The sequence below is a fragment of the Barbus barbus genome (assembly GCF_936440315.1).
Source record: "Barbus barbus genome assembly, chromosome: 41".
NCBI lineage: Eukaryota > Metazoa > Chordata > Actinopteri > Cypriniformes > Cyprinidae > Barbus > Barbus barbus.
The window spans coordinates 206,520-234,365 of record NC_136719.1 but is presented as its reverse complement, the minus strand read 5'-3'; the positions used below and the strand labels follow the sequence as shown (position 1 = coordinate 234,365).

The following is a 27,846-nucleotide window of genomic DNA, read 5'->3' as shown; positions in this document are numbered from 1 at the left end:
CAGGGCCCTAAGCGGCCACTTACCTCGCTTATTGGTTAAATCCACCCCTGCTCACGGACCTTTTCCTGGACTGTTCTCAGCTGGTAGAATTACCTACTGTCACGCCTGTTTTGGGTTTTGGTTTATGTTCATGTCTTTTATTTGACTCAGCCGGCGCAATTTCTCCAGAGCGACTGCGGGAGCGCTGATGACGACACAGCTGTTTCACGATTGGCCAAATTCACCACATGACAACAACGACGTGTATTTCGGGTTTATTCTGATAACTTCAGTCCCACTAATGCTCATATATGGACTTTCAAAAAAATAAAAATAAATTAACTTTTCATGTCATCTTCATCTCGTAAATCATGTTTATTAAAAGATTACAATTATTTTTACTGCAATCACTTTTTTGTTAATTCATTTATATAGGTTTTGTGCATAGGTTTATTTTGGACCTTTTTCATACAGACCCTTTACAGTATTAAGCTGCATAACCTATTTAGATAATCATTTTTTTATGGAATAAATCAAATGTCAATCTTACAGACTTTTAATATAATGTGGTCATCATGGATTCTGATTGATACTAATTGTCTAGTTGCTGGGTTCATCCATCTTCACTTGCATCTTAAGGAGCCTTAAGAAAGTTCACCTGAATCCCAGGATCCTTGTGGAATTCTACCGCTGTACCATTGAGAGCATACTCACGAACTGCATCTCAGTATGGTACAGCAATTGCTCCGCATCTGACCGCAAAGCACTCCAGCGGGTGGTGAAAACTGCTCAACGGATCACCGGCACCCAGTTAACTTCCATTGAGAACATTTATTATAAGCGCTGTCTGGGCAGGGCAAGAAACATCATCAAGGATGCCTCTCACCCTAACCATGGACTTTTCACCCTCCTTCCATCCGGCAGGCGTTACAGGTGCCTACGCTCTCGCACCAGTAGGCTCAGGAAGAGCTTCTTCCCCGAAGCTGTGACACTTCTGAACGCCACACCACCAATCTAACCTGCACCTGCTTATTACTGCACTGGTCACAGTACTTTAAACACATGCATTTGCACTACTCATATTTTGCACAGACTGCACATTGTTCAAGTCATTACACTATAAACTGTTTAAAGTTGTTACTGTACAAGCACAGTAAACTATTTCTATAAAATATTGCACTACTGCTATTTTGCATAGAATACATTGTTCTATCAATACTTTGCACACTCATCCAGCTGTATTTATTTATTACCACTGTTCTCACGTTTCTGCTGTTCATAATGTGTATATATAATCTGTAATCTATATAATCTACATTGCTCTGTTCATAATGTACATACAATCCCTACATTGCATTCCTATTCTATATTCTGTATATACTCTGCTCAATACTGTATATAGCAATTCCACTGTATATTCTGTAAATCATATCTTCACTTACTCTGCACTTATATGTATATAAAACACTATATTCTTGCACTTCTGGTTAGATGCTAACTGCATTTCATTAGCTCTGTACTTGTACTCTGCATAAATGACAATAAAGTTGAATCTAATCTAATCTAATCTAATGTGATTACTGCCAACAACTCTGGCTGGATGTCTATGGAATTATTTTTGTGTCAATAAAAATGAACATAACTTTATAAAAACAAACGTAACTTTTCTAGAAACGATCAAAAATATGCCATTACAAAAGAAGAAAAACACAATGAAAATGAAAAAAATTAACTCAGTCGCACAAATGTAACATGCTCTTCAAATAGGCTTAATTCTTTGTTAATGATTTTCATAGATTAGTTTTCGCAAATCGTGGATTCTGAATGCGTTGCTACAGATTTCGCTTACGCTTCGCAAATTTTCGTTTGCTGTTTTGGCACAAACCTCTCGTGGGGGCGGGCTTAACAGCGAATCCACTCTGATTGGCTAGTGAGCTTTTGATGGACAGCTGCTCTCTGACCTGGAAGCATGGAGCGGCATCATCATCCTCCTCAGCTTCTTAAGTGGGACAAGCTGAGGAGGACGATGATGCCGCTCCGTGTCTCTCCTGAGAGCTCATCTTAATAATAATATAAACCAAGCACGACCAAAGTCTCTTTAAGACAAGTCCTATCACTCGGCGGCCATCTTAGAAACGCCTCTCAGGCATCCAAGTGCAGCTCCTATCTCTTTGTATGGGGAACCATCAAATTCTCCAAAACGGTTCACTAAGCTTACGATTAAATTTAATATCTGAAATCACCAATGAAATCGGACAACAGCCGTGTCATAAATGTTGTTTCTTTTGCTCAAATAGCGTTATAAAAAGCTTATTTCTCAGGCTAGATCAGCCAGTGCGCATGCGCAGTCCTGAGCGCGCATCTCAGAGAGCTGACTGTTTCTATAGCAACCGGGACTTCTAACGGCAGCTGCAGTGACGCGCTGACTTTACTGATTAACGATTGGTTCTTTCATTCAGAAGGGCGTTGCATTTTCCCCCATTCAAAACAATACGAGTGACATGTCTTAGGTATTCTATAGTCTTTGGCATGACGTATTGCACACAAATCACCGCGGCAGCTTTCCAATATGCGCGCCACTGACGTCTGTACTTCCAGGTCAGAGAGCAGCTGTCCATCAAAAGCTCACTAGCCAATCAGAGTGGATCGCTGTTAAGCCCGCCCCCACGAGAGGTTTGTGCCAAAACAGCAAACGAAAATTTGCGAAGCGTAAGCGAAATCTGTAGCAACGCATTCAGAATCCACGATTTGCGAAAACGAATCTATGAAAATCATTAACAAAGAATTAAGCCTATTTGAAGAGCATGTTACATTTGTGCGACTGAGTTAATTTTTTTCATTTTCATTGTGTTATTCTTCTTTTGTAATGGCATATTTTTGATCGTTTCTGGAAAAGTTACTTTTGTTTTTATAAAGTTATGTTCATTTTTATGAAGTTATGTTCATTTTTATTGACACAAAAATAATTCCATAGATGTCAACTTAATACAACATTCAGATCACTTTCATAAACTGTTTATAAAAACAATACTTATTACATTGAACCTGTACTCACTTTCGTTGCTCATTGTGCTCAATTTCATACAACAATGTCATTTTTATAGCTTCCAGTTCGTCTGCAATAAAGCAAGCAAACGCCACGTGATCTGCCATGACTGAGTTAGATGCAGCAAACTACGAGAGCCCCGAAGTGTCCGACTTGACGACTCCGTTTTCAACTCCGCCCCTGACTGCAAGCGGCTACTCTCGTTGACCACCGTCTGTAGCCGTGCTTCAAGTCAAACGCACCTATTGGTTTATTATCTGGTCATGTGCCTTGTTTCCCATTGGTTGGTTTGTGTCATGTGACCAGTGCTGGGTAAGTTACTTAAAAAAAGTAATCCACTACAAATTACTAATTACTTCCTTAAAATTGTCATTTGATTACATTTCTGATTAATGCATGTAAAAAGTAATCAGATTACTAATTACTTTACTTTACAAGGGGGCCATGCATAAACTCTCTTCTTGTCCTCTTATGGCCGCGGAGGCCATTGTTTTCCACTATAGGGATCTTCAGTCCAGTCTGTTCTACTGTGGGAGGCTTCAGCACCGCCAGCTCCGCCCCGGCTTCCTGCTCTGCTGGCTCTAACCTGGTAGTCTCCTGCTCCACTTCTCTACGGTCTGCCACTGCTCCATGGCCCAGGCCCTCCACTGTTCCACAGTCTGCCACTACTCCACGGCCCTGGACCTCCATTGTTTCACAGTCTGCCACTGCTTAATGGCCTAGGCCCGCCATTGCTCCATGGTCCAGGCCCACCACTGCTCCACAGTCTAGACCTGCCTCTGCTTCATGGCCCAGTTCAATTATGGCTCTGCCCAGGTCTGCCATTGCCCCACGATCCAGATCCTATTCCCCTTCATGGGCCTGGCCCTCCATCCCTCCCCCTGTTCCACCTCAACAACCTGTTTTATTGTTGTTTTGGGGTGGGTGTTCCTTTTGGGCATCAGGGGCCGCCCATAGAGGGGGATCTGTCATGCCTGTTTTGGGTTTTGGTTTATGTTCATGTTTTCATGTCTTTTATTTTGTAGTTTAGTCTTGTTTCCATTTTTTGGGACAATCTGTACTTTACTTGAGTTTTTATAATTCTGTTAACTTTTACTCCACTACATTTCCTAATTATGTATTTTAATTCAATTTCCCCTATAGTCCTTCACGTCTGCTACAATCTCAAAACTCTGGCCATTTGATAATACCTAGAATATCAAAATCAACTGCGGGCGGCATATTCTTTTCCTATTTAGCTCCCAAACTTTGGAACAATCTACTTAATACTGTTCGGGAGGCAGACACACTCTGTCAGTTTAAATATAGATTAAAAACAGCTCTTTAACCTGGCATACACATAACACACTAACACATTTATAATATCCAAATCCGCTAAAGGTTTGTTAGGCTGCATTAATTAGGTCAACCAGAACCGGGAACACTTCCCATAACACCTGATGTACGTATTACATCATTAGAAGGATGGCATCTACACTAATATTAGTCTGTTTCTTTCTTATTACGAGGTCACCGTAGCCACAAGATCCAGTCTATATCCAGATCAGATGGTTACTGCAGTCACCTGGATCCTGTCCATATCCAGCCCAGATGGTGTATCAGGACCTAGAGATGACCTCTACAGCCCTGAATGTCAGTGGGGACCATGTCAACTAGATGCCCCAGAGACAAATCCCCTCCGAAGACCTCGTCACCTAGACGGCCATCAGGACAAGACCACAGGAGCCAGATGAGTCCTCTGCACAATCTGAGTTTGTTGCAGCCTAGAATTAATCTTCTGGTTTCATCTGGCCAGAGGAGAACGGCACACTATTTTCCTGTTTAATACTGTAAAGCTGCTTTGTTACAATCTGCATTTTAAAAAGCGCTATATAAATAATGGTTATTGAAATGTTTATATTTACTTTTATTACTCTGAAGCAGATCTGTTACTTATTACAAAATAACATTGGAAGAACGCATGCTGCAAGAAAGCAGGTCTGATGAATCAGTGTTCTGGCACTTGTAGGTTAGACTCCTAAAAAACACCTTTGCTCATGTGCAAACAAGTGCGCACACAACAGTGTATGATTTCATTTTCCACTCAAGTCAAGGCTGGGTTGTGTGATATACAGTATATCATCTGCGATAATATTGTAAGTGTTGTGTTAACGATGTGCGATCTGACATTATCGCACAAAAACACATACAGAGAGTGCACGCATACACTACGAGATTTATTCTATTAAAATGCATTTAGAATCATCTAAATTCAAGGCATTCTAAATTGTTGACTGCAAAATGCCTCTGTATGTTTTTTTATATTTATATAATTTAATGCAGTTCATTTATATCACACAAAGAGTGTCATTTTTACTCCAGATATCAGCATGATAACAAATTAAATATTGATTTCATTCAAGTTTAATCAAGTTTGCATTAAGTGACTTGCATTTTAGACACAATATTGCCTGTTTTCGTTCAATTTTGCCAATGAAAATAGTTCCAAACAAAGATCACAGCACTGTTTTCCATCTCTGGCAACACACAAGACAGAGTTTCCTTATTGAATGAATCAGCTTTTTGAACAAATTGGTTGAATAAATGATTCAGTGACTCAAAGTCAAATGCTTCTTTCGTTTTTTTACACATTTCAACTATTTTGTCATGTTTTAAATTAATTCAAATGTCAGTTTTCAAGGTTTTATGTTTTATACAAATCATTATTTATGCATTTGTAACTGCATGTTAAATGCATCCATGTCTCCTCTGAGCTACATTAAACTGTGTAAACACAAATTAGGGCTGATAATAGTAATGAGCCCCTAATAGTCGACTAACCGTTAGTGGACAGGAAGAGGCTTGGTCGACCAAAACTGTATTAGTTGCTTAGTCGCAGAAAAAAAAAAATCAGAGGAAGTGGTTCAGTCACCAGTCCATGACTGACAGATCGTTAACGGCTGGTCTTTGTGGTAATACAGTACATCTAAATGCTCGCCTATCATTCATCGACCTCAAATATGGCTTATCATCTGAAAGATGTATGTAGTAGCAACTTAACATGGCCACTCAATCTAATTTTAACCTAGAAAAATGTGCGCTAATGAAATGTCTGTGTAGTAGTGATGTTACGTTCGTGAACGAATCGTTCTTTTTGAACGAATCTTTTAGGTGAACGAATCATTCTCGTTCACGTAATCCATTGACTCATATTTCTCGTTCACTGAAATTCCTCCCTCCACCGCAGCGCGCCGCTATTGCGCGCATGCGTAGCTCTGGACCGTTTCATCTGTCAAAGAATGACTAAACCTCGAGCCAATAGCCTTCGAGTATGATACGAGGACGGAGCATGTGATTTGTTGAATCTAGTGAACGAATACGCCTTTCATTGAGTTGCTTTGAGTTTGAAAGAGTCAAATGAACTGTTACATACATACATTTCGTCTCATTATTACGTTCGTCGTTCGAACAACTGGTTCTTTGTTTTATTTTTTTATATTATTGTTTTATTTTTTTTTATTTATCATTTTGTTTTATTTATTTATATTATTGTTGTTTTATGTTTGAACAGTTACATACTTTTAAATAAAAAAATATTTCATTATGTTAGTCATGTCATGCACTTTTGTTTGTTTAAAAACTGTGAAACAAAAAAATATGGCAGTATTGATTATTTGCGTCACGTCGTCCCATCTCATTTGCGTCACGTGACTCACGTCAGCAAATAGCATTTCAGCTCGGGTTTAGAAGGGGCATGTAATTGGTTGGATCGAACGAACGAATATAATAGCATCATTGACCGAGATGGCTCCGTTTTGAGTCTGAACGAGAGAGAGATCTCCCGTTCGTGAACGAATTGAACGAACTGGTAGCTATACCCAGTTCGTTGACCGGGTAGGTCGGCCATTCTGTCAATCTAGTTCATCAATCAGCAGAAAGCGGATGCAAAGCACAGGTATCCGTACTGTGCACGCTTGTTTATATTCATATTTTACATACAGAATAACTCCTCGTTTAACATAATCTCAGATTTGAACGTGTAAATCTCTGCCTAAACAATTAAATGTTAACTAGCCTAGTATGCAAACAAATAAAAAAACACTTGTGCTTTGGTCATCCGAAAAGAGTGTAATTTAAAAGATAAAAAGAGTAATGACTTTGATCACTTATTTAGACTTATTTTATTCATTTAATGAGAAGGGCACACTTTTTAATGAAGCCAAATCGGTTTTTATTTTGTTACAAGTAAATACGTTAGTTGAACAACACATTTTGCCGCACATGCTGACGTATTTGTGTAATATGGAAAAATGGTCACTGAACGAATTAGTGAACGAATCTGAACGAATCATTTTGGTGAACGAACGAAAAATGAACGAGTCTCTGGAAAGAATCAAAATTTCCACCACTACACTGAACGAATTAGTGAACGAATCTGAACGAATCATTTTGGTGAACGAACGAAAAATGAACGAGTCTCTAGAAAGAATCAAAATTTCCACCACTACTGTGTAGAGTGTGGAAACTGAATAGTAGCGTACTCACTGCAGCACAGATGGAGGCGCCAGTGCACTCATTTGCTCTTAAAATACTCCCTAATTTTTGGTCATACAGATTCATCTGTTTTCATCTTTCGAATCTTTAAAGACTAAGTTTATTTGTGTGCACTCACAATAACAACAAAACAGTCAGCTTTTTTAAAATTATGAAAGCAAACAGGATGCAATATTATTACGTTTTAAGCCCCTGGGGTCAAAGTCCACACCAGTGTGGTCTGTCTTGTATTTTCTTTATGACTGCGAAAAGAACTAAAGATACTCTGTCAGTTTTGATCGTACAGATAAGAATAAGGCATCGTTTGAAACTGCAAAGGGTCTACTTTTATTTGTCTATAGTCATAATAACAACAAAACAATGTGCTTTCGTAAAATAAAGAAAATAAATGCATTCTCTGCCGCCTCGGACTTTGTCACCTCTCTTCACAGACACGTAAATAAAACAACATGACTCTCTGTGAATACTTGTCTCACAGACTTGAGAAACATATGCATAGAAAGCCTGAAATGTCTGCTTTCAAATGAAGCCACGTCCAAAACAAATATTCACTGTTAAAGTAATCCGTATGAAAGTAACGCCATGTCCAGTTTTCCTGTCTCAACTTATTGTCTCTAATGCGGTCACGCCCATGAGCCAATCACGCTTTTCAAATTCTAAACATCCACGTGAGACGCGTGCGCATGTAAATGCCCACATCGCCTCCGTGTAAACAAGTTCATCCTGGCTACTTTTTGTTTCTGGAAGAAGACGCGCTGAGAGGAATTACCCTGAATTTACCTCAGAAGAGGAAGAACACAACACGATGCACCACGCAGCTGGATCCAGTGAAGGATATCATTCTGATGAGTAACCTAAGATTACTTGCATCTGTTGATATTGTTAATGTGACATAACTTTTCCCAACTATAATTCCTGACTACATGCATGAAATCAAGTGAAACATTTTGAAATATGTGTCATTTCATTGTCTAAATGCTTCTCAACTCCAGAATGTTTGTTTAAGGTTTTATAACACAAGTGAATGAGCGTTAACACTATGAATGTTATTAGAGTCTAGGAATATTTGGCACAAAGGCGTGTTACTGTTCAAGTCTCAATGTTCAGATCAGTATGTTCAATCATGTATCCTTGACCTTCACTGTGTATATTTTTATTATACTGTAATGCATATAAAATACAAATAATAATCAAAAACCCACATTATTTTACTTCCCTCACACTCTTTCTTAACTGCCTCGGCTCAGTCACATTCATATTGATGGCCTATTATGGGAGGCCCTTTGTCTCTCAGGTGTGAATCACTAAATATTCATGGCCATTATCCCTCCCTTGCATAAGGGCTTTCTATCACAAAACATTTTATTATTTTACACAACATTAATATATTGTTTTCGGTGAAGGAGTGAACAGGATCATTTTCACATAATTTTGTAGTAAAAACTCTAGTCTACCACATCCAGTTCTCAAAGGTCTTGTGAACAAACATTATGTGTTTTATGGCCTTATTTCAGTGACATTTTAGTTAAAAAAAAAATGTTTTTCACTAACCACGTATAAACATTGCTTTCTCGAAAGCAGAAACATGTGCTTCCATGCTGATCACATATTGATGTAGCCCAGTTTGTGCTGAATACAGTGTTATCAGACCTTAGCCATTAATATTTTTTTAAGAGAATGAAAAAAACACAAATGTCAGGGCATGTCAAAACTTCTCCAGGGCCCCAAAACACCTGCAGACCCCAGAGGGTTAAATGGTTTGTTAGACTAATAGTCGACTAATGCTTAAAATTAATGAACACTAGTCGACCAGAAAAATCTTTAGTCGAGGGCAGTCTTAATATAAATGCACTTCAGATGCAGATTCCAGAAATGTTTTTCCATGTTGGAATGACAGATATTATTTACTTTTATAATTACCCAAAGATACAAAATGGAAGAAAGAGTTTGAAGGAAAGGACGTGACCCATACTTGGAATTTGTGCTCTGCATTTTCCCATCTAAGTGCACACACACAGCAGTGAGAAGTGAACACACACACACACCCCCGGCGCAGTGGGCAGCCATATTAGAGACAGGAAAACATAGCAGTTGGGGGTTCGGTGCCTTGCTCAAGGGTCTCACCCCTACATTTATTCATTTAGCTGACGCTTTTATCCAAAGCGACTTACAATTGGCTATATATGTCAGAGGTCGCACGCCTCTGGAGCAACTAGGGGTTAAGTGTCTTGCTCAGGGACACATTGGTGTCTCACAGTGGATTCGAACCTGGGTCTCTCACACCAAAGGCATGTGTCTTATCCACTGCGCCATCACCACTCCCAGTCTTGCTGCTCAAACTGTGTATAAACAAGTATATTTTATATATATATATATAAAAAATCATACTTACGCACAATACATATCACATATTTTAAAACTTTTACTCAAGTAATATTCCAAACAGTGACTTTAACTTTTACCAAAGTCATTTTCTGGTAAGATGAATGAATGAATGAATGAATGAATGATGCATTTATATAGCGCCTTATTGTGTATTGCTGTACACCCAAAGCGCTTTACAATCTTGTGGGGGTCTCTCCTCAACCACCACCAGTGTGCAGCATCCACTTGGATGATGCGACGGCAGCCACAGTACAACGGCGCTAGTGCGCTCACCAAGATAGTAAGATCCAGCACTGATCATACCCACAATAATGTTGAATGGACAAACCCAATTCCATTTGAGAAAAGGGGTAAATCTCACACGTTAAGTAACTGACCATTGTTTCCTCATCTCCAATGTTGATAGCTTCAGTGTATTTAAGAGAAGAAACTAGATGATGTAGTGAAGTAAAATGTACTCCCACAGAATGTTGGTTCCCTGATTTCTGGATTCTCTGCTCAGAAATTCTAGTTTCAAGAGACCAACTTGTTTTTCAAGAGACCAACAAGTTCACCTGCCTGTCTAGTCAACCAGTAATACTATTAATGAATAATAGTAAATAGGATTGATCATAAGGAGATGTTAAATCTCGTGGCTTGACTCGAGTTCAGAACTAATCCAATTCCAATAATGTTGCATCCGTTCGCTCAACAGACATATCTGTTTTTGGCTACAATAGTCAGTGCAGCAACCTTTGATGAAATTGGAGCAGATCTGAATATTAGTATCTGTAATATAAGTATGTCATTCACATTTTCAAAACAATTCAATGTAATGCCTATTTCATATGCCAAGAGGTTATCCAATCACAGCAATGCAGTTTGTTGAGTAGGTTAAATAGCTCTATAAGGTAATTTGTATATGGGCTCCAGATAGTATTTTGGGAAGTCTTTTATATTCAAATGTTAGATAAACTGCAAAGTGCTATTTGCTTTGACGGAAGACTCCCAAAAAAAAAAAAAAAAAAAAAAAAAAAGATTGATTGATTGACTTTTAATGCTGCCTACTTTAGATCGGTGCTTCTCAAAGCTTTCTTGGGGAAACCCCACCTTTATGTTTGTCTCCCTCATCGGACACACGCAATTCAAGTATTGCAATCTCTACTAATGAGCTGGGGGGATTGAATGGGCCAAACATAAAATGAGAATCTGCAAATGGCACAGAAGATGCTAAGACGGGCTAGGAAGATTCTGATGTAAAAGCCCAACTCCAGAGTGCCCCAGTATGGGCTGCATGCCTCTTGTTGCACATTTGGTGAAGAACAAGTAAAAAGTGTAGAAGTGACTACCACCAAAGGAGTTCATCAATGATGGGTAAAACTTTTTTTTTTTTTTTTTTATATTAGAAATACTAAGCTACTTCCGGCTTTGCTAATGTCCGGACGCTCTTGCACTTGCTCTCCGCTTTGCTCCCTATTTTTGCACTTTTCTCAGATCTCTCTAAGATTTTAACTTCAGCAGATCAGCACAGTGCTCAGACAACACATTTTTTGGGGAAAATTAACCCTCTAAGCGCCAAAGTCGCAAAATTGCGACAAGACGTCATACTTCATGAAATGGGCTGTAGTTCCTAATCTGGTGTAATGGCTCATTTGTATTCCCTTCCACTAGATGGCAGACATGTAGTACTTCGATTCTAGACCAAAATTGTTCGAGGAAATAGCATAGTAAGTGAGCTATCGTGTCATTAATGCGGAAGCAATTCAGTTCATAGCGTCTGAGTAAATTGTGAGATTTGTGAGAGAAAATCGCCAAACGGCTAATAAAAAGTTGTACTGTGAGGATGTGTTGCAAATGTTATTGGCCGATTCTGACTCTGAAGGGGAATATTTGCCTTTTGGAAATGACGATCGGTCGTCTAATGATCGCGCTTCTCCCGGTACACCTTTTCCGCGCAATTGTGCCGCTGCGCAAGGCGCGATCGTTCACAAAGCACAAACAAGTGATCATTTCAACACTTTGCCCAATGGGGATGGGGGTGGCAGGGGTGGACGTGGTCTTAGTGTCCATAGGAGAGCTGTTTCTCTCTGATAATCGGCCAGATTGCGCTGTTTGTTCTGATCGCGCGCGCTCTAAGTGCCGCCGGCAGACAGTACAGGTGCGGTGTGTGGGGTCGGTCTGTGCGCTGTGCCATGCAATGAGAGGTACCATACTCTCAAGAACTATAAACTGTCACATAGATACCTGATTGGACAGATAGCTGGTCAACTGATCAAAAAATAGGCACATGTATTTTACTATGGCACAGTAATATAGTAATAATTTACTACTTTCTCCTGTTTTACTGTTGATTTCCTCTTTTCCTGATCATTTGGAATGAGGATAAAAAGACAAAAAAACAACAACAACATGCAAATAAGTTCAACCATCCATTCAATATCTATTATTTCCTGAATATTACTGATGAACTGATCAAAAAGTAGGCTACTGCTCACATGCGTTTTACTACTATATAGTAATAGGCACATGTATTTTACTATGGCACAGTAATATAGTAATAATTTACTACTTTCTCCTGTTTTATTGTTGGTTTCCTCTTTTCTGATCATTTGGAATGAGGAGAAAAAGACAAAAAAAAAAAAAAAAAAATCAAACATCAATTCAATATCTACTATTTCCTAAATATTATGAAATTCAAGCCCTGATGACGTCATAATATGCAAATTAGATGAGTATATTTACACCCCACATAAACTTTCGGTCATGCCCAACATTTTTTTAATTTACAGTAGATCTCTATCTTTAAGCCCTTTCAAGCCACAAGCTTTTGAAATCTTGATGTCAAAATCCAGCATTTTTTCCAAAAAACCCTGGCGCCTAAAGGGTTAAGATTCTTTCCCAGCAGTTTACATTCCAGAGACAGAAAAACACAGCTGTCTACATCCAAACAGACGAGAGAAAATGCCTCCCGTGGAATCTACTTGCTGCAGAAACTGTCACAGACTTCTACAAAGGATTGTGGTTCTTGAAACAAAGTTACTTGCTGGACTTCCAAATCAGGTGGAACACACAGCAGATGGTCATCACGGACTCCCTCAGCATACAGCCGGTGAGTCCTGTGAATCTAGTGAATCTCAACAGTTTATACATGTAGAGGAAAAAGCCGAAACAGATCGACAGACAAATCAATGGCACAAACAGGGAGCGAGACCCAAAGGCAATCGAGACATCAGATTATCACGAGTATCTCATATTGCTGCCGTAGCATCCTCTACCCCAGATACGGCTATGACAAGACTTGTAAACACTGGTATCCTACCACCCCCAATACATCTTGAGAACAGATTTGAAGCATTAATGAATGTGGGTGAGGAGTCCGCAAATGTGCCTAAACACGGATCGAATCAGCCAACAGCTAACATCGCTACTAACAGGCGCTCAAGGTCGAGCAGAGAGCGGCTTTCAGCTCAGAGCGCAGCCGAGCCCAGGACTCTGATAGTGGGTGACTCTATTATCAGAAACATCAGTTACAGGACTACAACTACATACTGCTTTCCTCAAGCAACCGTCTCTGATGTGAACAAAGAACTTCGGAACATTCTGATGAAGCACAAGACTGCAAATCGAGTCATCATCCATGTGGGGAAGAATGATATTCGGAAGGAGCAGTCAGAACTCCTTAAGAAGGATTTCAGTGAACTCTTTGAAACTCTTCAAAGTCTTGAAGTCCAGTCGTTCATCAGTGGACCACTCCCAGCAAGGGGAACTAACATGTTCTCACGGTTGCTTGGGCTAAATACATGGCTACAAAGAACCTGCAGTATAAAAGGAGTCAACTTCATCGACAACTTCAATCTTTTCTGGGGCCACAGACAACTGTTTAAACTGGATGGCCTCCACCTAAACAGACTCGGTGCAAGAGTGCTAAAAGACAATATCTATTTCTCCCTCCGTCATCCTTCAGCTGATAACACCACACAGCCACAACAAGCACTGCTCATGGACATCCCAGCTGAGCCCTGCCCACAGAGCTCATCACATGCAGACTGTGACGTATTACAACAGCTCCAAGACTCAGCACCCAAGGACGACTTTCTGGAAAACAGCCAGGGAAGCCAGAACAACATATCACAGCCACCGGAAACACCAGAGCCAGAGCCCTGCTCACCAGACACACTTTCCCTCTCTCCAGCATCCCCACTTCTAAGCTTCTCGCAGAAAATGGAGGAACTGGTGTATGCTGGGACCAAACTCTCCCACTCTTTCGCTGCAAGCCCCCAGATATCAACTAAAAAACGGCGGGCCCCACAACCACCAAAAACTGCAGGCCCAGCTCACCCTCCTCCTTCTGCGAGAGCTCTCCGGCCGCTGCCACAACGCCAAGGCCCAAACCCCTCTCCATCTGGTGTAGGTGTACCAAAAACAACTGATAACAGCTCTCAGTGATATGTGTCGGGTCCCCGCTATATTAGCCACAACATTCACAAATGTTTACAGAAAAAGCGGGAACCCAGCAAGCCTATTTCTGTTTTATCACGCGATAGAAAGTTTAAGGCCTTCTCAAGCCGTACGGCTGACCCATCTAACCTGCGGCCTATAATGCATCAATCCAAGACTGCTGTCGAGACTAAATGTAATTCCATCAAGTTAGCATTTTTAAATATTCGCTCACTTAAAAATAAATAATTTCTGATCAACGATTTAATAACCACAAACAACCTGGATTTTATGTTTCTAAATGAAACATGGTTAGAAGACAGCTGCAGTGCAACAGTCCTCACTGAAACAGCCCCTCCTAACTTTAATTTTATAAGTGTCTGCAGGACTGTTAGGAGAGGTGGAGGTGTAGCTGCTCTGTTTAAAGATGTTTATCAGTGCAATCAAATGTAATTTGGTCAGTATTTGTCTTTTGAACACCTAGGTATTGTGCTGAAAGGTGCTCCACGCACCCTGTTTATCATTATTTACAGGCCTCCAAAATATTCTCCAGCCTTTTTTGATGAGTTCACTGAACTGTTATCAATGATTTCCTTAGAGTTTGACTGTTTTGCTATTGCAGGGGATTTTAATATTCACATAGATAATGCAGAAACCAAAACTACAAAAGAAATTATAACTATTTTAAACACTTTTGACCTGAGTCAGCATGTGTACGGACTCACACACAATCGTGGACACACTCTAGATTTACTCATCAGTAAAGGTCTAAACATTTCATCCATTGTAATCAAGGATGTAGCACTATCTGATCACTTCTGTATTTTCTTTGATATATTGATCTCAGTCACCACTGAATCTAGATTTGTCTCTATCAGTAAGAGATGCATTAACGAGAACACTAGTGCGCTATTTATGAAGGCAATGTCATTAACACTAAGCATTTCTGCAGACCCTGTTGATCTTCTCCTGGAGTTATTTAACTCAAAAATTAAGAATGTTATTGATGATATTGCACCGATAAAGATCAGCAAGAAAATGGGGAAACAGAAATCAATTTGGAGAAAATCAACAGCAGTTCAGAGCATGAAAAGACAATGCAGAAAAGCTGAGTGGATGTGGCGGAAGACGAAACTCGAAATCCACTATAGCATCTATAAAGACAGCCTTCATGCTTTCAATGTGGAACTAGCCACAGCTAGACAGACTTTCTTTTCTAACCTTATAAACAGTAACTTAAACAACACTCGCACTCGTTTTGCGACTGTTGAGAGACTGACAAACCCCCCAAGTCAGATTCCCAGTGAAATGCTCTCCGACAGCAAATGCGATGAGTTTGCTTCCTTCTTTTCTGAGAAGATCAATAATATCAGAAAGGAGATTGGCACATCTTCAAGTTATGCAGAGGTCACACAGATTCGACCGCAATTTCAAAAAGAAGTGACTATGTGTGTTTTTAAAAAAATTGATAACAAAATTTTGGAAGAAATAGTACAGCACCTTAAATCTTCAACCTGCTATCTTGACACACTTCCCACATCCTTTTTCAAAAATGTGCTTAACTGTTTAGAAGCTGATCTCTTAGAAGTAGTGAACACCTCACTTCTTTCTGGGACTTTTCCAAACTCCCTTAAAACTGCAGTTGTTAAGCCCCTTCTGAAAAAGCGCAATCTTGATAACACCATGTTGAGCAACTATAGACCCATGTCAAATCTTCCTTTCATAGGTAAGATTATTGAAAAGGTAGTTTTTAATCAGCTGAACAATTACTTAAACTCAAATGGATACCTGGACAATTTTCAATCTGGTTTCCGAGCACATCACAGCACAGAGACAGCACTCATTAAGATAATAAATGATATTCGCCTCAATTCTGATTCTGGCAAAATATCAGTGCTGGTACTCCTAGATCTTAGTGCTGCGTTTGACACTGTCGATCAAAACATACTCTTAGAGAGACTGGAAAACTGGGTCGGGCTTTCTGGGACGGCACTCAAATGGTTCACAGTCATACTTAGAAGGGAGAGGTTATTATGTGAGTATAGGAGAGCATAAGTCTAAGTGGACGGCCATGACATGTGGAGTCCCACAAGGCTCAATTCTTGCACCGCTCTTGTTTAGCCTGTATATGCTCCCACTAAGTCAGATAATGATGAAGAACCAAATTGCCTATCACAGCTATGCTGATGATACCCAGATTTACCTAGCCTTATCTCCAAATGACTACAGCCCCATTGACACCCTCTGCCAATGCATTGCTGAAATTAACAGTTGGATGTGCCAGAACTTCCTTCAGTTAAACAAGGAGAAAACTGAAGTCATTGCATTTGGAAACAAACATGAAGTTCTCAAGGTGAATGCATACCTTGACTCTAGGGGTCAAACAACTAAAAATCAAGTCAGAAATCTTGGGGTGATTCTGGAGACAGACCTTAGTTTCAGTAGTCATGTCAAAGCAGTAACTAAATCAGCATACTATCATCTCAAAAACATTGCAAGAATTAGATGTTTTGTTTCCAGTCAAGACTTGGAGAAACTTGTTCATGCCTTTATCACCAGCAGGGTGGATTACTGTAATGGTCTCCTCACCGGCCTTCCCAAGAAGACCATTAGACAACTGCAGCTCATCCAGAATGCTGCTGCCAGGATTCTGACTAGAACCAGAAAATCTGAGCATATCACACCAGTCCTCAGGTCCTTACACTGGCTTCCAGTTACATTTAGGATTGATTTTAAAGTACTTTTACTTGTTTATAAGTCACTCAATGGCCCAGGACCTAAATATATTGCTGATATGCTCACTGAATATAAACCGAACAGACCACTCAGATCATTAGGATCGAGTCAGTTAGAAATACCAAGGGTTCACACAAAACAAGGGGAGTCTGCTTTTAGCTATTATGCGGCCCGCAGTTGGAACAAGCTTCCAGAAGAGATCAGATGTGCTAAAACATTAGCCACATTTAAATTAAGACTCAAAACTCATCTGTTTAACTGTGCATTTGAATGAGCACTGTGCTATATGTCCGAACTGACTGCAATGAATTTTATGTATAATCATTTTCTTTAAATTTATTTTAAATCAATCTCTATATCATTTTAAAATTCCTTGTTTTTATTATTTTTATTTCCATGTTTTTATTGATTTTTAATGTCTATTTCACTTTCTTTTATGTAAAGCACTTTGAATTGTAAAGCACGCTCTAACCTAATGGTTAGAGCGTCGGACTTGTAATCCAAAGGTTGCGGGTTCGAGTCTCCGGCCGGCAGGAATTGTAGGTGGGGGGAGTGAATGTCCAGCGCTCTCTCCACCCTCAATACCACGACTGAGGTGCCCTTGAGCAAGGCACCGAACCCCAAACTGCTCCCCGGGTGCTGCAGCATAAAATGGCTGCCCACTGCTCCGGGTGTATGTTCACGGTGTGTGTGTGTGTGTGTGTTCACTGCTGTGTGTGTGCACGTTGGATGGGTTAAATGCAAAGCACGAATTCCGAGTATGGGTCACCATATTTGGCTGAATGTCACTTCACTCACTTCACTGTGTATGAAATGTGCTATATAAATAAACTTGCCTTGCCTTGCCTAAAGAACCTTGGTGTGCCTTCCAAATGCTTATACAAATTCAGCAAGAGAAAAAGGATTCAGTCCCTAGCTCCAAATTCCATCTAAGGTAACTGAGAATGTCACACTGTCCAGGGAATGTTGCAACTCTTTTTAAGGGATTGGTGATAACAGGCAGGCCATGTCTTTGATCACACCTGATAATATTTGGGAGAAAAATGTGTTTAGGACAGGTGAGGACTATGTTGCAAAAGCATGGGTTAGAGTTGCTACAGGTAAAGCTATTTATACTGTAAGTAATGGGATGGGGGCCAAACTGCGGAAGGCAGTGAACAGTTGGTAGAGGGAAATGCAGGGGTAATTTAGTAACTAAGGTAAAGAATGTAGAGCTGAGCTGTTCGTCTGGAAAGAAAAATGGCCACAAACCATTTACTGTCTCTTTTGACTAGGGCCAATCACTGACTGCTCCTTATTGAGTACAACCACTGACGAGTGAAGTGAATAACATTGATTATACAGGTACAGTTGCACCAGTCAATGGGTGGGATATTTGGCAGCAAGTGAACAGTCAAGTTCTTGAATTTATGTGTTGGAAGCAGGACAAATGGGCAAGTGAACAGATCTGTGGGATTTCTACAAGGGTCAAATAGTGATGGTTAGAGGATTGTGTCAGAGCATCTCCAAAATGGCAAGAGTTCGCAATATGCAGTGGTTAGTACCCAAAAGTGGTACAAGGAACTGGAGACATGGAAGAAGGTTGCCTGGCTCGATGAATCACATTTTTAAATCTTATGCGAGTCATTTACCTAGGGAAGACACGGCAGCAGGATGCACTATAGCAGAGGCAGGCATTGTCGGTCCTGGAGTGCCGCTGTCCTGTAGAGTTTAGCTCCAACCCTGATGAAACACACCTGAACAAGCTAATCAAGGTCTTCAGAATTACTAGGGCTACAGGCAGGTGAGGTTTTTTTCAGGGTAGGAGCTAACGCTGCAGGATATCGGCACTCCAGGACCGACGTTGCCTACCCCTGCACTATAGGAACAATGCCGGTAGGCAAAGGCAGTGTTATGCTCTGGGCAATATTCTGCTGGGAAACCGTGGGTCCTTGCATTCATGTGGATGTTACTATAATACATATCACCTGCCTAAAGATTGTTGCAGACCACATACATCTCTTAATGGTAATGGTGTTCCCTTATGGCAGTGGCCTATTTCAGTAGAATAATGCACACAGCCACACTGCAAGAAACATTCAGGTGTTGCCTTGGACTTTAAATTCCCAAGATCTCAATTGGATCAAACATCTATGGGTTGTCTGGACCAAGCCTTATTTCGTTTCTCAGACTCGCCGGTACTGGCGCACAAGCGCAAGGTCTCTCTTTCCCGCTGCGCACCTCTTTCTCTGCGTCTGATCTGTTCAGCGAGCGGCGGAGAGGAGCATCGCTTTCAGTTAAAACTGAAATATTATGTTGCTTCTCTAATTTTACATGCAAGTATAGCCGAAATCACAGCACAGCTATTGTCTTTATCTTATGTGTAGCTTATTTGATTTTATCAGATGACGGCTCAGTTGTAAATCAGGATTTTTGTGCAGATTAACACATTGGAAGGGAGAGCTGGTTATGCAGTCTTAATGGGTCGTGTTTAAGTCACTATTTCATTCCATTGTCTGACAACAGAAACTGTAAAATATATAAATGAAAACAGTTTTATTGAGAATTTAACTGCATCAAAATACAGTATGTGGGCACTATGTTCTCTTTTCATGTGTCTAATAGATATGGTTCTTTGAAAAACATCTATGACCTTTTGTCTAGTCTTCATGCTCTGTTAACTATGGTTTCACTAATAATAAACATATATTTCATTAAGAATTAAAGATTAGAGTATTAAAAACTTGAAAAGTATTAATTTAAGATACATATAGAACAGATGAATGTGCTATCACGTTGTGATTAATCACGAGTTAACTCATAACAATCATGTGGATTAATCGCAATTAAATATTTTAATCGATGGACAGACCTAATATATACATACATACATAAATACATATATAATTTAATTTTTTCTTCTTCTTCTAATGAGCATTTTTATCAGGCTCCTATGTGTAAGTTCAGTAAATTCACTTTAATGGCATAACTGAACATAAACATAGGAGCCTGGTAAAAATGTTAATTTTAAAAGAAAATTTCAAACGGCACTTAGAGGGTTTTGCTTTTCTTGTTTTTTTTTTTGCTTGCCATGGGCCATGGGCTGACGTCATGTGGTGAGTTGTCTTGTGTTGTAGTCATCATTTCATTGACTGGTGCTCATTGGTATATTCTGGGTCACATTTTAAGGTCCAGTTCTTGCCATTAATAAAACATTAACCACGACATTTGTCTCAATAAACTCCTAATTTGCAGGTTTAAGTAGGATTAGGGATTTAGAATATGGTCATGCAGAATATGTGCTTCATAAGAACTAATAAACAGTCAATATGTTAATAATATGCATATTAATAAGAAACTAGTTAATGGTGAGAATTGGTCCTTGTACTAAAGTGTTACTATATTCTGTGTATAACTGGGGTCTAATGAAGACACATCACATCTGTTTTTGCGAGCTCATTAAATCACATGAGTGTACAATTTTTCATACTTTATGATACACGCACTTACTGCATGATTTGAGGCATCAATCGTGTCTGTAGCACAAAGAGTGCAGGAAAAGTTATGTGCCAAATTTAATGTTTAGGGTCAGGAATTTGTCTCAAATCCTTAACTCCAAGTATGAGCAATAATAAGTATAATGCTTTCCTTAAGAAGAACCACTATTTACTTTTAATAATATTGTAGAAGCAGAGTATTTTGATGTATTGCTAGTAAGTTTAAACAAGTTAGGTATCAAACAAATTGACTTGCACTGAAACAATCAATGATCCATTGAGAGGAGAAGAGATAGCGAAAGAGATAGCATTGCTAATCCTCTGATAGTTGAAAGGCCAAAGCAGGATTAGTTGAGTTCTGGGTGTAAAGCTGTCTTCAAAGCACTGGCCGAGCCCTGATGGTATAAATAGGGCTGCAACATCTAAGCCATCTTTCACGAGTCGGTTAATTTCATCCTGGACTGCTGCTGATTAAGGTTTGAGGTTGAGAAGTGACATTTTTTATGACATAAGACTACATGTTATTTAATTAAACTTCATGCTGCGCCTGGATCCCGTGCCCTGTCTTTACTAAAATGTCACTTTTCACTCAATGTCCTAAAAATCCACATAACTTCATTTATTTTAAAACTCATCTGTATAATATTATCTCTCTATTTTTGATGTTTTTAATCAAGCAATGATTTGCAGAAATAAGAAAGCTCCAAACACTCTAGTTTGTCAGTCGGGAAATACAGGATTAACGGGAAATAGTGCTTGGGTGCACGCACAGCCGATATACGCTCGTAATCTGAGGTCATTTTGGGTATAAATGAGGGGATGAATGTGGCAAACATAGCTGTTAGTTCAGAATTCAGACACCACAATAAAATATGCTGACACCCTACAGTGCTTGAAAATGTATTTGTCCAATCCCAATTTCTTCAGTTTTTTTCTGTATATATAATACTAAATAAAATATAGGGAGGAATGTTGGACGCAGCAATAGTGATTTTTGTAGGTGGTTATGCACGCATATAGGTGGTTATTGCTAATGGGTTTAAAACAAGTGTGCGATACATACATAGCATGTGTTGAGAATTGACTACACACATGAGTGGAATCATACACATGGTTGGCCAAGCTTTTCATCTTACGTTTTCAGTGCTCAGTACTCACTATATCGCCACTTCTCAGAGATTACTATGACGTTTAAGGCCAACAAACAAATAAACAGCAGAGTGATTACAGGCAGATGTATGGGACACAAACAAGTGTGTGTATCTGTTTAAGAAATAAAAACAGAACATTTTTATTTATATGCCAATAAATTGTCTGAAGACAGGTGATACAGCTTCTGATTAGCTGAGGGCATGGAGTGACATGCATCTGATTTGCTGATGATAGTAAAACAGAATATGAATGGTTGAAGATTAACAAGATTAACATAACAAGCATCCGATTGCTTGCAGATGTGTAAAACAGCATATGAAAAACATATGAAAAAAGTATTTTACATGGAAAAACTGGGGATAATTTTTATTGCAAAAGAAATTTAAAAGGCTCTAAGAATTGTAATCCTGAGAATTTTATATATGTAGTATGTAGTGTACATATATAGTATGCAAGTGTTTTTCCTGAAATGTTATAGTTGTTCAGATAACAGTCTCTGTAATGGCAGCAACACACATTTTCACACAAGCAGATTATTGAATAGTATTTTAGTATGTAAACCTCTGGTAGTTAAGGTCAGACAGGATTACGAGGAAGTGCTCTTATGTGCTGTATCAGATCAGTGACGCTCTTACAGAAATCCTGATCTCTGTAGATCTTCATCATTGAGGCCACCATGTGCCTTAAACACACACACACACACACACACACATGCCTTGATTAGCCTATATTAGTATGCTTGATGGGCACATGATGGCATTGTGATCTGTCAGATCACAGCTGTCACATTGTTAACATGAGCACATGAACACATTTTTTTTTTCATCCACTGTGATTTTGATTTCTCTCTTGATGACATTGTAGCCCAAAATATGGTTCTTTATTTACAGTTTCATCCATATAAATGTTTTTTTTTTCATACATAAAAATGTTTATTTATATATTCTGTGATTATATTGTGTTTTAAGTAGTGTTTTAATAATGTGCGTGCAATGAATGAATGAATGAATGAATGAATGAATGAACGAACGAACAAATAAGCAAATAGGTGGATGAACTAATTATTGTGTGAAATTAATGGAATAAAAAGTAATAAAACAAAGGAGGATCTGCATTAGTGATAAAACGAGTCATTATTCTAAAACAATAAACTAGTGTGTATAAAAGAATGGTAACACTTTTTTAAAGGACCAAATCTTACTATTAACTAGTTGCTTATTACAGTACCATGCATATTAGTAGCATATTGTCTGTTTATTAGTACCTGTAAGGCACATATTAATGTCTTTTTCTGCATGACCATATTCTAGATCCCCCTCATACCTCCTAACTTAACAACTACCTTACTAACTATTATTTAGCAGCAATTTAGGAGTTTATTAAGAAAACAAACTTAATTAATAAAACTTTACTGAGCTAGTTAATAGTGAATATATTTTCCTTAATCTAAAGTGTTACCAAAAGCATCTGATAAAATGGGAGTATTATCTCAGCAAGAGCTGATAAAATGTAAAAGCTGTAACTTGAATGCAATGTAAGTCGCTTTGGATAAAAGCGTCTGCTAAATGCATGAATGTAAATGTAAATGTAATTATCTCTTAAAATAAAAATGCTTTACTATTTACAGTATAAAATAAAAACACAGGATTTCATTATATTATGCAATGTTATATTGAGCACTGCTAAACCATTGTCTTCTTTTTAAACTCCAATTACAGTTTTGTTTGGTTCTTGTCATAAATATTGTTAGATTTATGGTGAAATACAATGAGTTAAACTAAAGATTTAAGATTGAAGATCACTGATTCAAATAACATTAAGTAGTCTTTTATGAGTGAGTCGTGAGTCATGAGTCTGGACTAACCTGCAGAATGAATGATTAACTAACCAGCAGACACTTGACAGCCTAAGTCTGTAATAGAGAAGCACAAACCAGAAGAATTACTCTATTCACACACCCACAGACTCACTCCTGCTCCTTGCCTCCACCTCTCTCTCTCTCTCTCTCTCAAACACACACACACACACACACACACACACACACACACACACACGTGTCTGAATGCTACTGTAAAAATAGCCATCTTAAAGAGGCAGCAACTGCCTGAGAATCACTGACAGCTATAGTATGTTATATTTTGAAAAACAAAATATATAAAAAAATCTATAAGAAAAAAATACTAAGATACTTGATAAAAATCTGATTAGAAGTTTTGATGATTCAAAAAATAAATCACTATGCAACATTGGCATTCTCGTTATATACCGTGTATTTGAACAATATAAAATAAAAGGCTATCAAGTTTTAAAAAATACATAATAATAATAATAATAATAGTAACAACATATATACACATACTTCATAAAAAATGTTTTGTCAGAGCAGTTTTCTTGAATGTCTGACTATGGTCAGATCTAGGTTTTAAATCTAAAATATGCCTTAATTAAACCTACTGCATGAAGTTACACCAGGGAGAGTTATTTAAAGGGTCAGAGCAGCTTGAAATAGATCATACGATAAGAAGTGCATGTTTCACTTTGACGGTGCAGAACTGTACAACAAAACACACTGATCAGTCATGCCTTGTCTGAGGCCGCATCAGCTTGCTTGTTTCCAACAGTTTCAGCGCTATCTATTCTCTAAGTGTGGTACATCACGAACCCTGCCTTTGTGCTTTTTATGTAAAGCTGATGACTTTGAAGAACACACTCACACACACTTTGACTCAGACATTGTCTTGTCATTGCTTGAATACCCACACAACATACCTCACACACACCCGTTTGTCTCGAAGACACTCGGTAACACTTACTCTGTCACACTTGTCAACATGAGCACACGCATTCAAAAGTGTCCTACCTCTTTGGGTGTCTTTTTATGGTGAGAAATAGTCTGAGTGATCATGGGAAAGCAGCAGCACAGCAGGCGGAAATATGCAGCATGATGCTGTAAACTGTCTTTTTCCTTATCTTGTCTTCACCTAGTCACTCTTGTGCTGTATCTTCTGTATTCTCACCCGCTGCGAGCGTTCCGTCTCTCTCTCTCTCTCTACAGCTCGCTCTGCCTTCTTTTGGTTTCATGCACACACACACACACACACGTGCAGGGACTCGCACACTTCAGCTCGCTCACCCTTTGTGACCCCCTCCTGTCTCTCCCTCTCTCTGTGGGTATATAATTAGACTCAGTCCTGTCGTGATACAGCTTTCACTCATTGTGGGAACGTTTCTGAGCTGCTGGACGTGCTGGCAGGAAGCCGAGCAGCTTTGCTCATTAACCTCTTAAGAGCTGGGGAATGTACCGACACTGCCTTCCCCCCATTGGCCACTTCCTCCTCCCAGCCCTATCAAGGGCTGCTTTGATTGGCTGCGGCACTACATGTATACAGCAGCTCGTACCATTGGCTATAGGTGCCACATGCCCTGCTTTTCATTTAACCACCAACTTTTTAAATGATCTGACTATGATGAGTAGTAAAAGGCATTCTAGTTTTATTGTGAATCACTGCTTGTAAACTACTGTACTAGAATGTTGTCAGCTTTAAAACCATTTTATCCCTCACATGATTGATGCTGATTTAAAGTTTAAAGTTAAAAATCCAAGGTTTCCAGTGTATGAAGGTTCCCTTAGGTTTTCCCATTTGCTGTAAAAAAAAATAAAAATATATAAAATCATTATAATCAAGAAAATCATAACAATCAAGATTTTATTAATTTTTTTATTACCATTTTTACCATTAGAATACAAAACAGTACTTAAGTATTTATTTATTTATTTACTGCTGGGCTCATCTGGCCAGCTGCTTTGACACAATCTGCATTGTAAAAGCGCTACATAAATAGCATTGACTTGACTTGACTTGACTATTTATTTATTCATTGTGCATTAAAAGTTCACAAGAGCAAAGTATCATACAATTCTGAAATGGAAGTAGTTTAAAAAATGTCTAGTGATAGCGTCCTGCTGTGATCCAGCCAGAGCTTGGACATCCCTGGAGAGACCTGAAAATTACAGTCCACTGACGGAACAACTTCCAACCTGACTAACAGAAGAATAACAGAATCACTGCCAAAGGTGCTTCAACAAAGTATACTGAGTTAGGGGTCTAAATACTTATGGAGTTGTATTTATTTATTTAGGGGTGTGGTGAGTCAAACAAATAATATATTCACACATTGAAAATAACTCCTAGTTTTCAGTGATTTATGCAATGTCACTGTGTGACTGTGTCACGTTTAGAACATGGTCACCAAGTCACATGCTGTGTGTGTGTGTGTGTGTTCTCTTGTGAGCATTGGGGCCTGTTCTCATTTCCTCTCTGTCTCTAACACTCTCACTTCTGTCACACTGTGACATTATCTGACTGCTAACATGCGCACATGCTCCTTGTCAGCAGCCAGACAATCATGAAGGCTCCCAGCTTGTATTTATGAATACACACACTTTCTGAGGAAGTGGTCAATGCAAGCAGAACAGAGGACACGGCTGCTGTTTCTCTGACCCATCAATAGATGTTCCTTAAGGACGTTCTGTAGTCAACTAATTGAGAAAGCATGAGAAAAGATCCTTTTCACATCCTAGTGAACTGCTCACAGTCTGCTTTCTACAAAAGCAGCTATGCTTGAAGGTAGCATCCTAACTGAAATGGAAAAGGTGATTTGCTTGATTTAGGGAGCAGCTCATGAGCCACACTAATAGCCGTGGTTTATAATAATCAGGGGAATCTAGTGTAATATAATTATTTGTTTGCTTTTTTATTCTCCCAGCACAGTATAACTATTGATTATACAATATTAATATTAGCAATTATTATTTGTGCGTTCTTTCAGGGAGATTGTTCACATTGTTTTACATACAACGTTTTCAAGACGTTTCCATTAAAGACATTAGACAGGAAGTTGTGACTTGCTTAGTATGATTTCAAATTTCATAATGCTAAGAAGAACTGGCAACATTATTGCATGTTGGCAGCACAAATGGCGCATTTTAAAGTAACGACATGGCTCATAGTGTTTTGTGTGGCTCAGTTAACCTGTTAACCTTCGCCCCCCATTTTGGACTTCACAGGTGAAAATAACCTACCTAAATTAAAACGGTTACAGTTCCTGACAAAGTGTGCTACAAGCAAATTAGGTATCTTTGGAAAGAAGACACTCTAGGCTTTACTATCTGTCATCCAGAGTTGATAATGCTCAAAAAGATAAAAAGTTATAGACACTGACGTGCCTTGAAAAATATTTTTCCAGACTGAATGTTTTTTTATTCCATATACAAATACATGAAATAAGTCCTGGAGCAATCCAGAAAAGTAATGGATTGAAAGCCACGTGTCTCATGAGTTCATATTTCAAATTTGAAGAAGATACCATGAAAAATGAGATTCCTGCAATATTTTTTCTGAAACTATTTATAGCCCTCCCACCCCCCTGTTTGAGGAAAAATAACCACCAAATGGATTGCAGAATTATACAAACTATTTTAATCATTATACATGTTCCTGCATAGTTTTTCAACTATAAAATAATAGACAGATTTATTTGAGCACTAAAAAATACAAAAATAATTATTTGAGTAATAAAAAAGAAAAAAATGGCTTTGTCTATAGTATGTATACTGAAGTATTCTGATTGCCAGACATGAAGTGATATTGGCAGACATGGTCATATAATCAGTAATCACATGCTGATGTGCGTCCATACAGATGATAATCATACAGATGGGCCATATAATCAATAATAGCTGATCATTGTATCATTGAATCACAATGATAGCCATCATAGAGTTGGTAATAAACACGCTGATGTGTGTCCATACATATTATAATCATGCAGATACGGCCACATTCCCCACACAATACACACATATAAAAAATGTAGAAGAAAAAAAAAAGAAAGTTTTTTTATGGAAAAAGCAGATCGCTAAGTTACGCCCCGCTCAGATGACAGCGTGCGTGTCACAGCGTGCGTCACTCAGGAGAGCGCGCCAAATTCAAACAATCTATATTTCGCTTATCTTAGACTTTTTTTTCCGTGGACGGTCTCATTCTGTTTGTAAAACTGTATGCTACAACACCGTGTTGTTTTTTTACCACCAAGACGCTGTTTTTGAGCGTAATTTATTCC

The 27,846-nt window shown here is 38.8% G+C and overlaps 2 protein-coding genes across 12 annotated transcripts in view; one reads left to right on the top strand and one right to left on the bottom strand.

The window, feature by feature from the left end:
* LOC306860777 (interferon regulatory factor 4-like) overlaps positions 1 to 3,212 on the top strand; it is a 45,993-nt gene extending 42,781 nt beyond the window's left edge. The window contains exon 9 of the mRNA XM_079402693.1: positions 3,084 to 3,212. Coding sequence (XP_079258819.1) covers positions 3,084 to 3,104 — 21 coding nt within the window. The 3' untranslated portion in view covers positions 3,105 to 3,212. The remainder of the gene's footprint in view (positions 1 to 3,083) is intronic.
* LOC306860776 (uncharacterized protein) overlaps positions 1 to 24,826 on the bottom strand; it is a 55,473-nt gene extending 30,647 nt beyond the window's left edge. For 5 of the 11 annotated variants that reach the window (XM_079402684.1, XM_079402683.1, XM_079402686.1 and 2 more), the window contains exons 1-2: positions 24,584 to 24,786; positions 23,588 to 23,635 (exon numbers count right to left, since the gene is read on the bottom strand). The gene's annotated coding sequence lies outside the window, so the exon portion shown is untranslated. Of the gene's footprint in view, positions 1 to 23,587; positions 23,636 to 24,583 lie in introns of all 11 variants that reach the window. The other 6 variants (XM_079402682.1, XM_079402679.1, XM_079402688.1 and 3 more) reach the window with 5 other exon arrangements.
* Between the last annotated feature and the right edge of the window lie 3,020 nt (positions 24,827 to 27,846).